Source organism: Pagrus pagrus, assembly GCF_965226575.1.
Source record: "Pagrus pagrus genome assembly, chromosome: 23".
Lineage (NCBI taxonomy): Eukaryota > Metazoa > Chordata > Actinopteri > Spariformes > Sparidae > Pagrus > Pagrus pagrus.
In genome coordinates, this window is record NC_140205.1 from 7,270,515 (window position 1) to 7,284,202 (window position 13,688).

The 13,688-nt window shown below is 45.0% G+C and overlaps 1 protein-coding gene across 6 annotated transcripts in view; it reads left to right on the plus strand.

Annotated features, from left to right (window-relative positions):
- Positions 1–1,766: 1,766 nt before the first annotated feature.
- The window catches only part of anks1b (ankyrin repeat and sterile alpha motif domain containing 1B), a 231,211-nt gene continuing 219,289 nt past the window's right edge, over positions 1,767–13,688 (plus strand). For 3 of the 6 annotated variants that reach the window (XM_084345741.1, XM_084345742.1, XM_084345743.1), the window contains exon 1: positions 1,767–1,930. In XM_084345741.1, the coding sequence (XP_084201867.1) occupies positions 1,782–1,930 (149 nt within the window). In that variant the 5' untranslated portion in view covers positions 1,767–1,781. Of the gene's footprint in view, positions 1,931–3,106; positions 3,854–13,688 lie in introns of those variants that run through there. The other 3 variants (XM_084345744.1, XM_084345748.1, XM_084345747.1) reach the window with 2 other exon arrangements.

Consider the following 13,688-nt stretch of genomic DNA (forward strand, 5'->3'; position numbering starts at 1 on the left):
AAAGGAAAACATTTACAGTACAGGGTTCTCTGACTTGCTTAAAGCTCATAGGATGACTTAATTTGTTTCTTTAATTAGAAACGAAGCCGGCGTTTGTGCTGTGATGAGTTGAGGCCGCAAACTAAACTCTAAGTGCAGCCTCTGTGGGCTCAAATGAGCTGCACTGAACCACTGCAGGAGAGCGTTTGGACTTTGTGCACATAAATGGTCATGACATTTTACGGCTGGAGTAGTGCAGTGAGTCATAGAAGGGCATTAAATGTTTGAGTGTGAGTGTGTGTGTGAGGCAGAGAGAGAGAGAAAAGTTCTGCTCTGCTGCTGCTGCTGCTGACATGAAAGCCTGTTTACATACTGAAGCTTAATGTTTCTGTGATGATGGCTACGTCACAGCGCTGGTCCGTTTATGTAAGCAAAGCATGCACACAATCATTTATATACAGTGTGTGTGTGTGTGTGTGTGTGTGTGTGTGTGCGTGTGCCAGCATCACGAGCAGCTGGATTATGGGTAATATGATGAAAGAGAGAGGCATCAGGTTGTGTGTTGGCTCAGAGTCTACAGTCTGCGTCCAAACACCCAGCGGGGCTGCAACTGCTGGTTCACTGCTCGGTTCTCTGGTTTTATTCCTCTACTGGAGCCTCACTGCAAATATAGTGACCCTGTAATACTGTTGTAATAAAATTAATGAAGGCTGAATTCCATTTAGCTGCTTCAGTTTGAGAGTCCTGCTGTAGGCCTTTTTTTCCACTGCAGACATTTTGGACTTGTCATAGCAGGAAAAGCACAGGTGTTACTAATAACACTAAGATGCTTCTGCTCTGTTCAAGTGTCTCCGTCTGAAGCAGCTTCACTCTTTTTTATTGAATAATTGCAAATTAAATGTACGACTGAGTGTTTGTGCCAACATTTCTGTCGTAGATTTTCACAATCAAACAAAATGAAGACTTTAAATTGTAAATATTATCAATATATTATCACATTTTCCCTATGTGATGGGCATTTTTGAGATTTTTTTAAATAATGATTAATTGCAGCACTATGTTAATTAAATGTGTGATTTCCTTCTTATCACTCCTTCACTTCGCTGCTTGATTTCCTCAATTTATAAGCCATTTTTTTATGATGTGGCTCCAATGTTGTTGACTTGATTAATGTGTTCATTCATTAATCATCATTCATCGTTTATTCTATTTTTTATAGCAAAAAAATGCCAAAGAATTTCTTGTTCCAGCTTCTAAAATGTGAATATTTGCAGCTTTTCTTTGTTTTATATGTTGGTAAATTTAATTTCTTTGTGTTTTGGACTGTTGGTCGGACAAAGCAAGACATTTAAATATGTCAGGCCCTGGAAAACAGTTTATATTTTATTTACTAAACAATTCAGGGAAATAATCAGCAGATTAATCAGTAATGCAAATAATGGTTCGCTGCAGGCCACAAATCAATTAAATCAGTCACAACTCGTTTTTACGAGCTCAGAAGACGCTGTAGGTGAAGCACTTGAAGGCAACACGTCTCCAGATTCCAATTAAGCAGCAGAGTGGAGCCACCAGGCAGGTCCCAGCATGCACCGGCTGAAGAGTGAAGAGGAGGGGGGGTGTGTCAGTGGACAAATCAGAGCAGAAATCCATCTTCTGTTTTCAGTCTCCATTCATTCATGCAGACCCTGCGCCGACATGACAGGGAGGCTATTTCAGGATCTCACCTGTTTCCAGATCCATTCAGCTGCAGCTGCAGAGCCCATTGTGGAGGGGTACTACTCCAGTGGGCAGGCGAACTGCGCATGTGCGGGTTTGATAGAACAAGTGAATGGTCTGAAAGTGGCAACAACTGGCACAGCTGGTGGGTAAGAGTGAGACTTTTGGAGGAGACTAACAAAGGCATTGCCTCCTGTTGGTGGTGTAGCATCGTCATCCACGCCCAGGCTGTACAGTAAGTCTTTCAGGCAAGGCAGACACAATGACAGCGGAAGAGGGCGGCTACGCTTTCAAAATAAAACCTAGGTTTGCACAAAGGTGCTTCCAGGATCAGGACTATTTCTTTAAATTAGTGAGATGAAGAATATCTAAAACATATATTCACACTTGCCTTTATATTTATTTCCAGAAATGCAGACAAGGCAAAGACTAAATCTAATCGTGTTCCCTTTCTAGGGCAAGAATAATGTGAAACATAAAATAAATAAAAAGGTTGTGCATTTAAATACTTGATAACTGTAGGTAGGCTATGCCACAAAAGCAGGTAGCCTCTTTGTGCTAACCCCTCTAGGCTAATCTATCAAGTTATTAGCGAGTTTGCTATGGAGCAGAATTGCTTGCTAGCTAACTTAGCAATCTTGCAGATGTAAGCTTGATATGCAACCTCATATCCAATATCCCCCCAATTAAAAAAAAAAAGGTAGCTAGGATATAAAAAAAAACCATTTTAATCAAACAGTACTATTAGTTTTGCTAAACAGTTAAACTGTGGTCTGGTGGTGATTGTATTTATCTATGATGCTACTTGGACTACATAACTAGATTGCTAACTAGCTAATTGGCGTATGTGGATAGGCAAGGTAGTTTATTTGAATGGCAAATAAGAAGTCATATTGGACATAAAAAGCCACTGAGATAATATAAAAAAAGAATTAAAGGCAATATAAAAAACAAACAGTAGTTATAGCATGAAAGATGGCTATCTAATCTAGCTAACTTGCTGGTGTTAGCTCAGCCTCAGTATGCAAACACAGAAACTGCAGAATATCCCCCCATTTTTGAAAAAGTACATTGATAGCTGTATAAAACACAACTTTGGTCAAATAATAGCATTATTCTTGTCAATTTGTTTATATTTTAAGTCATTTTCCATTAAAGTTTTGGAGAATTATGTTTTGCTGTTGCTCATCAGCTACGTTGCTAGCTAGTTAGCTAACGGCTGTTTTGTGGCAGTTAGTTTGAACTATAATAGGACATAAAAATACATAGCCTCTACTATCCATATACATATGTACTATAAAAGCAACAAAATTAAATATAAAACAATTGTTTTGATATATTTAATTTGCTTCACGTCTGATGGCGGTTGGTGGAAGTCTGGAGCCTTTATTTTGAAAGCTGTGGCAGGAAGTGCGCCGTTTCATCCCGGGTAGCTTGAGTAACGTGTGTCTCAGGCGACACCGACAGGCACCGGCCAGTCAGTGCGGTAGGTTCGGGGGTAAAGAGGTTGGAGAGTGTCGCGGGACTGGAGAGCTGTTCTTGCGGGGGTGAGGTTTTCACATCCCGCATGTTATCAGCCGGAGCTTCGGACCCTTCAGGAGCTTTTTGTCCGGACGGAGACGGAGTTTTGTTTCTTTTTGAACCAGGGTTTACTCTTCTGACTTCTCACTGAGGGCTTCGCCTCGGAGCCTCCAGGTTTCCCCCCCCTCCACCTCCTGCTGCGCTGGTTTGCACCGGGGAAGAGTAGAGATTACGGAGCCGTGTGCGTGTGAATGGACTGAGGTGAGAAAGGCACCAGGGGAGCAGCGCACGTCAAACCTGCTCTGCAGCATCAATAACACCTCGATCACCGTGCAGCAGCAGCAGCAGCAGCAGCAGCAGGAGGAGCATGCAGTGAGAGGAACCCTTTCAGATGCTCTCCCACACCAGGCAGTGAGGGGGAAAGGGGGTCGCAGGAGGAGAGGAGGAGGATTTATGGGAGATTTGTTGGATTTTCATCAGCCCGTCGTTGCAAACTTGTGTCCGGGATGGGGAAGGAGCAGGAGCTGCTGGAAGCCAGCCGGACCGGGAACGTCGCCCTGGTGGAGAAATTGTTGAGTGGGAAGAAGGGGATACTGGGGTCAGGCTCCGGCTCCATCCCTCTGCCCAACCTGCTGAGGTAAGAAAGCCCACTCTTATCTCCTCTCCAGCCCCCTCCTGGAGGGGGATTCCTGTGTGTGTGGGGGGGATCCCATGCTGCAAAATGAGGCATAATTTAGCTCCATCATAGGTCAGTGCACTAGAAAATGAGTCTCAGCTTCCCTCCTCCCAGCTGCAGCGTAGAGTGTGCACTGTATATTCAGCAGCATATGATCAAATGTAGTGTTTTATGATCTTGCAACATGCCAGAAAGAAAAGGAAGTCTGTGATGCAGAGCAAAGGCAGCGTTGTGTGAAGTAAAGTGGAACTGCTGCAGGCTGCAGGCCAAATACTGAATCTGTGACAGCGTCTATCAATATGTGACTAGAGGTTAGTCGTCCCCCTGTCCTCTCCGGGCTGCTGGTATCTTTTCATGCTCGGCGGGCACAGAAAGAACAGACAGTACCTTTCAGCCTCGCGGCGCTGACAGCTGTCAGAAATGTTGATTTCTTGGACGAGAGCGTGATGGATGCATTTGTGACGAGTCGAGTTTTGTCCCAGAAGCGTCCTCGTGCTGATTCTGCATGGACGTCTATGTGGATTAAAAACCCACCGCCACCCCCTTGTTCTGGTGTCACCGCACGGGTCCTCTCGGGACCTCGTTGTGGTGTTTGTCACAACCAACAAACATGCATTTCCTGAAAGAGCTGTTTCTGAAATCACTTGCTCCATCGCCTCCTCTGAAGAAAGAGGATGTGAGCAAGCGAGGGAGCATCGTTTGTTTGTGTCAACAGGTGGCAAAAAACTGTTCATTGCTTTCACCTCATCTTGAACCCCTGACCTATTATTTCCAGCATCTACTGATGTGGCTGCATGGTACCTTTTTTCAAAAAACAAACTAATATTGCGAGCAAAGCATCAGAAATCCTTCGCACAACCCACTCGAAGCATTCTTCTCTAACCACAAGGGCTTCAGTCTGGCCGCGAGAACAACTGCTGAGGTTATTATTGTCCCCCTCCTCCCGCCCCTGCAGCCTCGCCCTCTCCCCCCCCTGCTGAAGCCCAGGCTGAGCCAGGTGATTAGGGGATCAAAGGCTGGGGGTTAGGTACGGGTGGAGTGCCGCCTCGGGCCTTTTCAAGCAGAGTGTCTCACGACCGGGATGAGGTCGCACACTGGCAGGGGAGGATGCCAACCACTCACTACGGGAAGCTTTACCCAGGGTTGGGAACCTCCGGGCCCAAAAGTTCTGTCTTTGGGTGCATAGAGTTACAGAAGGAAGCACAAGACAGGTGGGCCGATGACGAATGTGGCACCATCGTTGTTGTGCAGTTGCACGCAAAAATGTCGTGCAAAAACAGATGTTGCTTTTTCGTTCTTCAGTGGATTAATTTGCTGAATCTTGGCGGGTGAAACACAGACAACAGGAACATTTTAGTTCCTGGGGCTTAAAGTTCTGGGTGGAAACGTGGGCCTGTAAGGGCTTCATGAACTGGGAAAGGTGGCGGGGTCCGCCACATATAAACAAAGTAAAACAGTATGAAATTGTGTCGTCCTTTAAGGAAGAGTTTGTTTACGTGGTCTACGTGGTGCATCTTTAATTTAAATACTGTTTAATTAATAGGAAGTTGGCTCCAGGAGTGTTAAAAAGCAGTTCCTGATCAGAAGCTTCAGAGGAAGCATCGATGAAAAATGCAGAAACCCGTTTTGTGACATGACAGCAGCTGATATTTATCCTCTACGAGCAAAACATCAAATAGAAGAAGAGGTAAAGTTCACGGTTTCTTGCAGCGAGCGGTCAGTTCTGTGGTGTGTTGTTGCTCACGATGTACGACACCCGCGTGAGACATACTGTTATTATATTCATGTCAGTTTGTTTCTGTTCTTCTTTTTCTGCTCATAATTTCCTCTCTCACATAATAAATTGTTTAGGTGGGAAGGAATCACTGGAGCTGCTCGCATGCTGGAGCTTTTTTTGTCGGTTCCCACGCAATCTTTTGTAATAAGAGAAGCAGGCTTGCCACGTAACCGCTGTGTCCCAATTTCACACTACAAACTAATCGTATACAGTATTATGCACTCGTCATGCGATCACTGCTGGTTATCGGACACGCTGGCAGCTTTTGGGGTGGTAACGTTGGTTTGTCCACCGCTTTGATCCAACACCTCAACAGCTACTGGATGGATTGTTGTGAAGTCAGGTACAGACATTAACGTCTCCCTAAAGATGAATTGTAATCACTTTGGTGCCTCCCTGATTTTTCCTCTAGCGTCACCATCAGGTCAAAATGTTAACTAAGCATCATACTACACTACACTACACACACTTTACTATAAATCTATTAATCTACAATCTAAAGTCCTCGTTTAAAGACGGACTAGTATGTAGATGTGTCTCCGTGTTTGGCGTGATGACGGTTAATGTCCCACAGAACTTCTGTAGTCTCATTCAGCCAGTAAGTTAAGTTTCTAAGACACTTCATAAATCAAACGGGGGATATTTACTGACATATTTTATGCTGCAAACAAAACGTGAAAACATCTTGAACTTTTGGTGACGACAGGCCTCATTTCTTTTAACAGAAACCCTTGTTTTCTGGGCTTTAGGACTCATTCCTGCTGTAACATCCCCGTCAGCCTCTGCTGTACCTCGGATTTTGTGTTAATTAGCAAATGTTAGCATGCTAACACCCTGAACTACGATGGTGAACATGGTAAACGTTACCTGCTAAACATCAGTGTGTTAGCAATGTGATCGTGAGCATGCTAGCATGTAGCTCAAAGCACTGCTGTGGCTCTTTATCCTGTCTTGTTCTACTTCCTGGAACCTTTGCGGAGCTTTCAACCGCATCTCGTGGCTTCATCAGGGGGTCAGTTTGCTCACTTGTCATGGAGATGCTTCAGTGTTTCAGTCCCTGGAGACTTGGCTTGGGAACTGGCTGGAGAATCGTCAGTTCACCTCCTGGGCACTGCTGAGGTGCCCTTGGGCAAGGCACTGAAGCCCTAACTGCTGCTGCACCTGACTACGTGGCAGCCTCTCGCTCTGAGATGTCTCCATATCCTGTGTGTGTGCGTGTGTGTGTAAAATAACAACAGACCCAAAAAATTCTAATTTCCTGAAGGGGATTAATAAAAATATGTCTTCTACTTTGTCGCTTTTCCCGTGTGAACACTTTCAAAACTGGATCAGAATTAATCTGTATTACGCAACTTTTGTGATGATGTTTGTTTGTCCTTCACGGCACGGATTTGCGTTGATAAGAGGGACTCACACCCGACTCCTCACTGTATGCATCTCATCTGCACATCCAGAAAACTGTAAACATCGCCGTTTAGTGTGTTTGCTTTGCAAATTAGGATTTGATTTAATTTATCGGAGGAGAGCGATTATTTACAGAACACTGAATTAATTTGGAGATTAAAGAAGGACGTGGGAAAATGTTGGAAGAAGTGCTGCGTTTGGAGTCGAGTGAATTCGAGGATGGAAAAACCTGCGTCGCATTGTCTACTGTGGAAAACACATTCGGCTTTTTATTGGAGACACCGGCACACGAGGAGGTGTCTGTAAAACTCTGTCTGCACATCTGTTTGTGTGTGTTCACATGTGTCTGCGAGTGACCGGTTGTGTGACGCGCCTCGTCATAGAGATCTATTGTACTTTAGCGGTACTCATGAGTGAGTCAGCAGAGGGGTCACAGCGGAGGCGTGTGCAAAGGCTAACGTTATGGGAATTATCTCCGGGAATCAATGCATACTTTCCCATCTTAAGGCCTCTGAGCCATTCGTAGCATTCCTGAGTCATGAGGTTCCTCTTTTCGCTGGAGGAATCGCACTCAAAACCGCCAAGTGGGACATGAACACTGACACAGAAATGCACATGCGTGAGCACAGGATGTAGAGAAGACGATCCTCTGGCTGTAATGCTGCAGTTTTCGGGGTGTGGAGCGGCACACACACACACACACACACACACACACACACACACACACACACACACACGTGCAGAGTGGAAAATCAATACTGGATGATCTCATTGCAGTTTAATGGGTCATATTCTCTTGCAGATGACCTGCACTGTACATGGTGATTGTTTGTACGTCTGCGCTGTAAAACACTCAGACACTTTAATCCCTAAAATGCTTTGACACAGTTACCCACACATTGTATATTTATAGCTGTAACTGTGTTTAAAAAGGGGGGAATCTCCTGTAGCGTAGATATAAATTGTAAATACATGAATGTAAGAGCAAAGGCTTCTTCCCAGTGTGTTCCCAGTGAACAAACACAATCTTAGAAGGGCCAGAAATACTCATTTCTTCCCCTCTATAGAGCATCATGTATCGCATCAAAACACACGCTGTGTTTTGAGTAATTAGTGATATTTCATTCATTTCATTCATTCATTAAACTACAGAAAAGGCTGCAAAGTAAAATGGTAATGAGCGCATTTGTCCAAGAACTACTGTTATGTAAATGCACTTAATAAGACTCGACGGCATTACATAATTAGTTAAGCACCAGTTTCTGCTACGTCATGGCACGTGATTGCTGCTTCACTTTTAAGATGGATTTGATCTTCTTTTATTATGTTATATACCGACAAATGCACAGATATTTGCAGCGTTTTCTCTCCCTGAACACCTTATCTCACGTTATCTTCTGATTCAGAGAGCTCTCATTTCCAAGATTTAAAATCAGTACACCCAGGAGGTGATTTGTTGGATGTATTTTAATCATTTTGCTAACAAAGGAGGGATGGCATTCCCCCTCATCCCCACGCAAACCGCCTCCCGCCTGTGCCTGTGTTCGCCGCCTCTCGCTGTCAACATCGAGGAAGAAACCGTCTTTGATGTGCCTGATACACTATCAGCTCCAAGAGGTCTGTTTTTCAGCTCTTCCACTCATATGTATATTTCAGTTTTCTTGCTTCTGTGGGGTTTTTTTTCCCAATCAGGTCCTGCACACTGAAATTGCACAAGTAGATGCAAATGTTTTCCATCTGTCCTCCCTCCGCTTCTACCACCAGTGTGTCTCTCGCGTAACTGCAACAAATTTAGGCGCGTTCACCGAAGATTGCTGAACGGTATTCTGGGAAATGCACAAAATCAGAAAAGCAGACAGGAGAAGCTGGGGCAGATTAAGGCAGAGTCAAAACAGCAAAATAGTACTTGTGCTAAAAATACATTGCGGTACTTTTTACTGCCTCTTTTTGTTTTTAAACTTTTGTAACAAATTTGGATACACAGTTTGCACAATACACGCAGTATTTATGAGATATCAGCTGTATACTGCCCTCTACTTCTTCAGCTTAGGATGTATTTGTCCCTTCAAGCATCTTTCCATCCAGACCAATATTAACAGTGAAGATACATTTATGATGACACATCAGACCGTGTGCTCTGAGGAGACGAGGACAGACACACGGCCTGTGTGTGACAACATACTGACGGTGATGGAGTGATGCTGATTGAAAGCTGATACACTCAGAGGAGGATGAGTCATGATACAACAGATGGCGGCTGATCCCTCCTCGCTCCCTCACACTCGCTCAATAATGTTCAGGGGGAAACCCGTCTTGATTTTGGGCTGTGTGTGCGTGTGTGTTTGTGTGGTTGGGGTTGTTTACCTTCCTCCTCCTTTGCAAACAAACAACCTTTAAGTGGAGGGAAGCGGCTCCCAGAGGAGACACGAACTCAAACACACACTTGTGCACGGACTGTGTTTTTAATTGGCGTCCTCACAGGGCGGTCTCCCCCGACGTTCGTTTTCTGATGCTCGTTCTATCTTTGTAGCTCACAGCGTGGCGCTGCTTGTGTGTGTGTGTTGTGGAGTGGAGTTGCCGTATCATCCAAAAGGGATGAAGGGCGAGAAAGAAAGCCGCGGAATCTGTCTCTTCTCAAGTTGTTTCACGGCCTCAACACTTCGGCTCTTCTGTTTTCCGGAAGCAGCGAATCAGACGACCAAAACCAAATCTGTCAGGCTGCGTCTTTGTGCGAGTCCAAGTGTGTGACATAACCACTTTCCTTGCATAATCACTCCGCTAGTGTTCACATTTGTGTGTGTGTGTGGTCGTTTGGGGAGCCTTGAGTGTGAGAACCGATGGGGGAATCCAAGAGCTACATGTGGCGCGGGACATCTGAACTGGGTCAGAGGTTAACTGTGGAGAATGCAAGTCAAATTAAGGTTGGATTAAGAGGACGACACACACACACACACACAACCTAGGAGCATCTGTGTGTCACAAGTTACTGTGCGTATGGGAGTTACTGTGACAGACGATGGATTAATATAACATGTATCGGCATCAAACAACGGATTTTCAAAAAATGCCTCTTGTTCTAGTCTCTCTCATCCTATGCTGTTTTCCCACCAGCACTTTTCAAACCGAGCCGTGCCGATTCGCTTTTCCATCTCCGATTTGAGCCGCGCTGGCCTGCCCCGCCTGTCCAAGCAGGCTGCGGTGACATCTTGGTGTCACTGCAGTATCTTGGGTGTTGGGCTGCGTACCAAACCTTTATGGCACTGACCAAATAGCCCCGAAACCATAGAGAATTGACGTTGATACCGAGGGGAGTTCTGGTAATTGGCTTCCTCGAGACGTGCAGGAAAAACACTAGGTCACGTCCAGAGATGGGCTCACCAGACTGTGGTAAATAGGTTTATATTGGACTGTATATGTCCATGACTTGAGTCCTGGGTTGCCGCAGCGAGGACACAGCCTCTGCACATGGGGCACACGCTCTGCTACTCAGCCGAGCTACGGGAGCGCCCCAAATTTTGTCTCTGTTTCCACCTGGATAAAGTCTGAAAACTTGGCAGCGCTCAGGTGCATTATCATGTGCAGCAGTGACTCTTTGGCCGCCGCGTTCAACAGTGGCGTCGGTGCATAGAGTTTGTCTGGAGCCACACCGATCAAGAGGGGATGGAGGTGTGAAAGTGTGTATGTATGTGCACGTATATGTGTGTGTGTGTGTGTTTGTGTGTGTGTGTGTGATCAAACCCAGAGGCTTCTTACATCTCCATTAGGGCCCGGGCCAAACTCTGCTCAAGCATCCTGCCAAGAAACTGAGACCTCCGTACTCGCCAACACACACACACACACACACACACACACACACACACACACACACACACACACACACACACACACACATATTATCTCTCTCTCCCTCTTGCACTCTTAAGCCTCTGTCACTCTTTGTTCCTCCCTGAATCTAAATCTTTGTTTTTTCGGTCTCAAATCTGCCTCTCCCTCCATCTGGTGCCCTGGATTTTCTGTCAATATCTCCCTCTCTCCGGCTTCCTCCTCCATCACTCACTCCACTCCACAATCTCCTCCTCCTCCTCCCTCCACTCCTCTCCAGAGACGGACCATCCAGCCTCCCTACTGTCGCTCTTTATCGTTTTCCCTCCTCCCTCTGCTGCCTACCTATCAAAAACTTGCCCCCCTCTCCTCTCTCTCTCTCTCTCTCACACATACACTCACCACTACATCTGTTATCACCATGTGCGGGAACATCTTTTACCCATCATGCCTCTGGGTGTGACATCGATGGTTGATGGTTGGTTGATGGTGGCAGGTGAGGAATTCGGGGAATCCGCAGCTCTTCTGAGAACTGCTCCTGCACCCGTAACCTGTAACAACCTGAGATTTATTAGCACTTGCCGGGTCATGGCAGGAAAGGGAGTGATGTAGTGGTGAATACAAATGTGACTGACCTTTGACCGCCAGGTGGTGATTGTTAAATGCAAAATAATCCCAAATATAGAGAAAGAATCAAGGAAATTATTGTTTTTTAGGTTAATAGAGGCATTTTAAAGTGTCTATACAGTTTGTTTTAGTCACATTAGCTTCATTTACATGCTGTCTGAGTGATAAAGTAGCAGCTTCCTGACATTTAAAGTCTAGTTCATGAGTGTATGGGAAAAAAAAATCCTGGTCAGGTGTGAGATCTACCGTCTGCACTGCAGTACAATCACACATAGAGCCTTTTCACACAGTCGGCGCGTTTAACTACCGAGCAACTGCCAGTGTACAGCTGGTACATTAGCTGTGCAAAACAGTTCAGCGAGTCAAGTTGACACGATTAAAGTGAATTTAATGAATCCAGTAGAGATATGACGAACGCTTCAATGAGTTCGACTCTGCGTGTGAGTGTCTAAAATAGTCCAGTTCCCCCAGAACAGAAGAAGTTGGGTTAAATTGGCCAACGGAAGGTTGTCCTCGCCAGGTTTGAATAGGATTTGGCAGCGCCGACTTGAGAGATTTAGCTTCGGTTAGCAGAACTTGGGCCAGAGTCGACCCTCGGGCCTTTGGAGTTTTGGTACTTTATTTTTAATTATGAGTCTGGCATAAACGTGGCAACAACATGTGCTCGATTTAGGCTGTTTGGCTCAGCGTGTTTTGTTGCCTGGGTAAGTCGTTTGGTTTATTTTTCTCATTTTGCTCAGAAAGGAGGAAACCTATAAACATAATTTGCAGATTAAAAGGTGGACAGGCTGGATTTAAGTGGCTGCGTTGTTTATAATTTGACCCTCAATCTTTATCCCTTTGGACTTGTTCCATTCACAAAAAGCTTTCTCATCCTTTATCAGTTATTCTTAACTGATAAAACAAATGAAATTGGTTCATTGAGTAGGGGTTTTTAAAACAACTCAGACTCAAAGTCTCATCGCTTGTTGCTTAAATACGTCACGACAGACGTGAATCATGTGCTAAATCTATTACCAGGAGATTCTTGCTGGGAATTTCTTGTTAATTAAATTCTCTCATGACCTCCCCCTTCGTCAGCTTCATCGTAAGTCGATTTCACTCGCTTCCTGTGCTGCTCGCGTTGTGTTTTGATCCTGAAGAGGCCACATTGATACTGAGCGGAGGAGACGCGGAGGACGGAGGGAGAGGTGTGACGTCCAGCCTGTCACGCTAATCTACAAGTCTGTGACCCCACATAACACTGCGAGTGCTGTGGAGACACACACACACACACACACACACATTCCAGCCGGCTCCCTGCTCTCTGATAGATGGCAGCAGTTAATGAAGCGCTGCTTTTGAAGTAGATAAGATGCGGAGAGAAGAGGGCTAGAAATGCTAATGTCATTTATGCGCTGAGGGCAAGGGCGACGCTGGAAGGCACCGGAGGGAAGTCGTGCATGTAAGTGTGAGTGTGCGTTTGGCTCATAACGAGGTTTTGAACTGAAATCCTGAAATCTTTTCAAAACAAAGTGACAAGACTGTGCTTTGTGCCTTTATTCAGAGTCTTTGCGTTTGGCTTTTTTCATGACTAAAGCTCCCAGTTAGACTTTTTGCCAAATTCCTGTCATTAAGGCCGTAAAACTAAAATAATAATAGGCTACTGCTGCAACTACTGCTGCTTCTAATTATAATGTTCATAACACACGCCCATACAGTTTTGTTGTATTTAGATATCGCATTAAAACAAATCAATTTGATTTTTTTGCAGTAGTTTTTTCCTTCCTCTTGGTTATTGTACATTTTTAATAACTAGCTTAATTGCTTTATAGATGGGGACACAACAGCTGCACTAGAGCTGAAACTTGTGTTAATCTGTAGTAATAATATTTATCACTTTTCATGCATCTGTGCAGCCTCTTGATGGGGATCGACCCCCGTGACTGACGGAAAAATCAACGTTGCAGATTTTACAGCCCCTAGAAAAACGGGAATGCTTCTCTCCGGGGTGGCTGACATTTGTTTAAATATTCTTTCTCCTCTCCATTTCTCTGTCAGTCTCTCACTCACGGAGGAGGACGAGGCGCAACAGTACAGCAGACCACACGCTGTACAGTGTCAGAAACAGGCTGTGATAACTAAAAAAAGTGAGAAAAATTGTCATGAATCTGGAGAAATACCAGA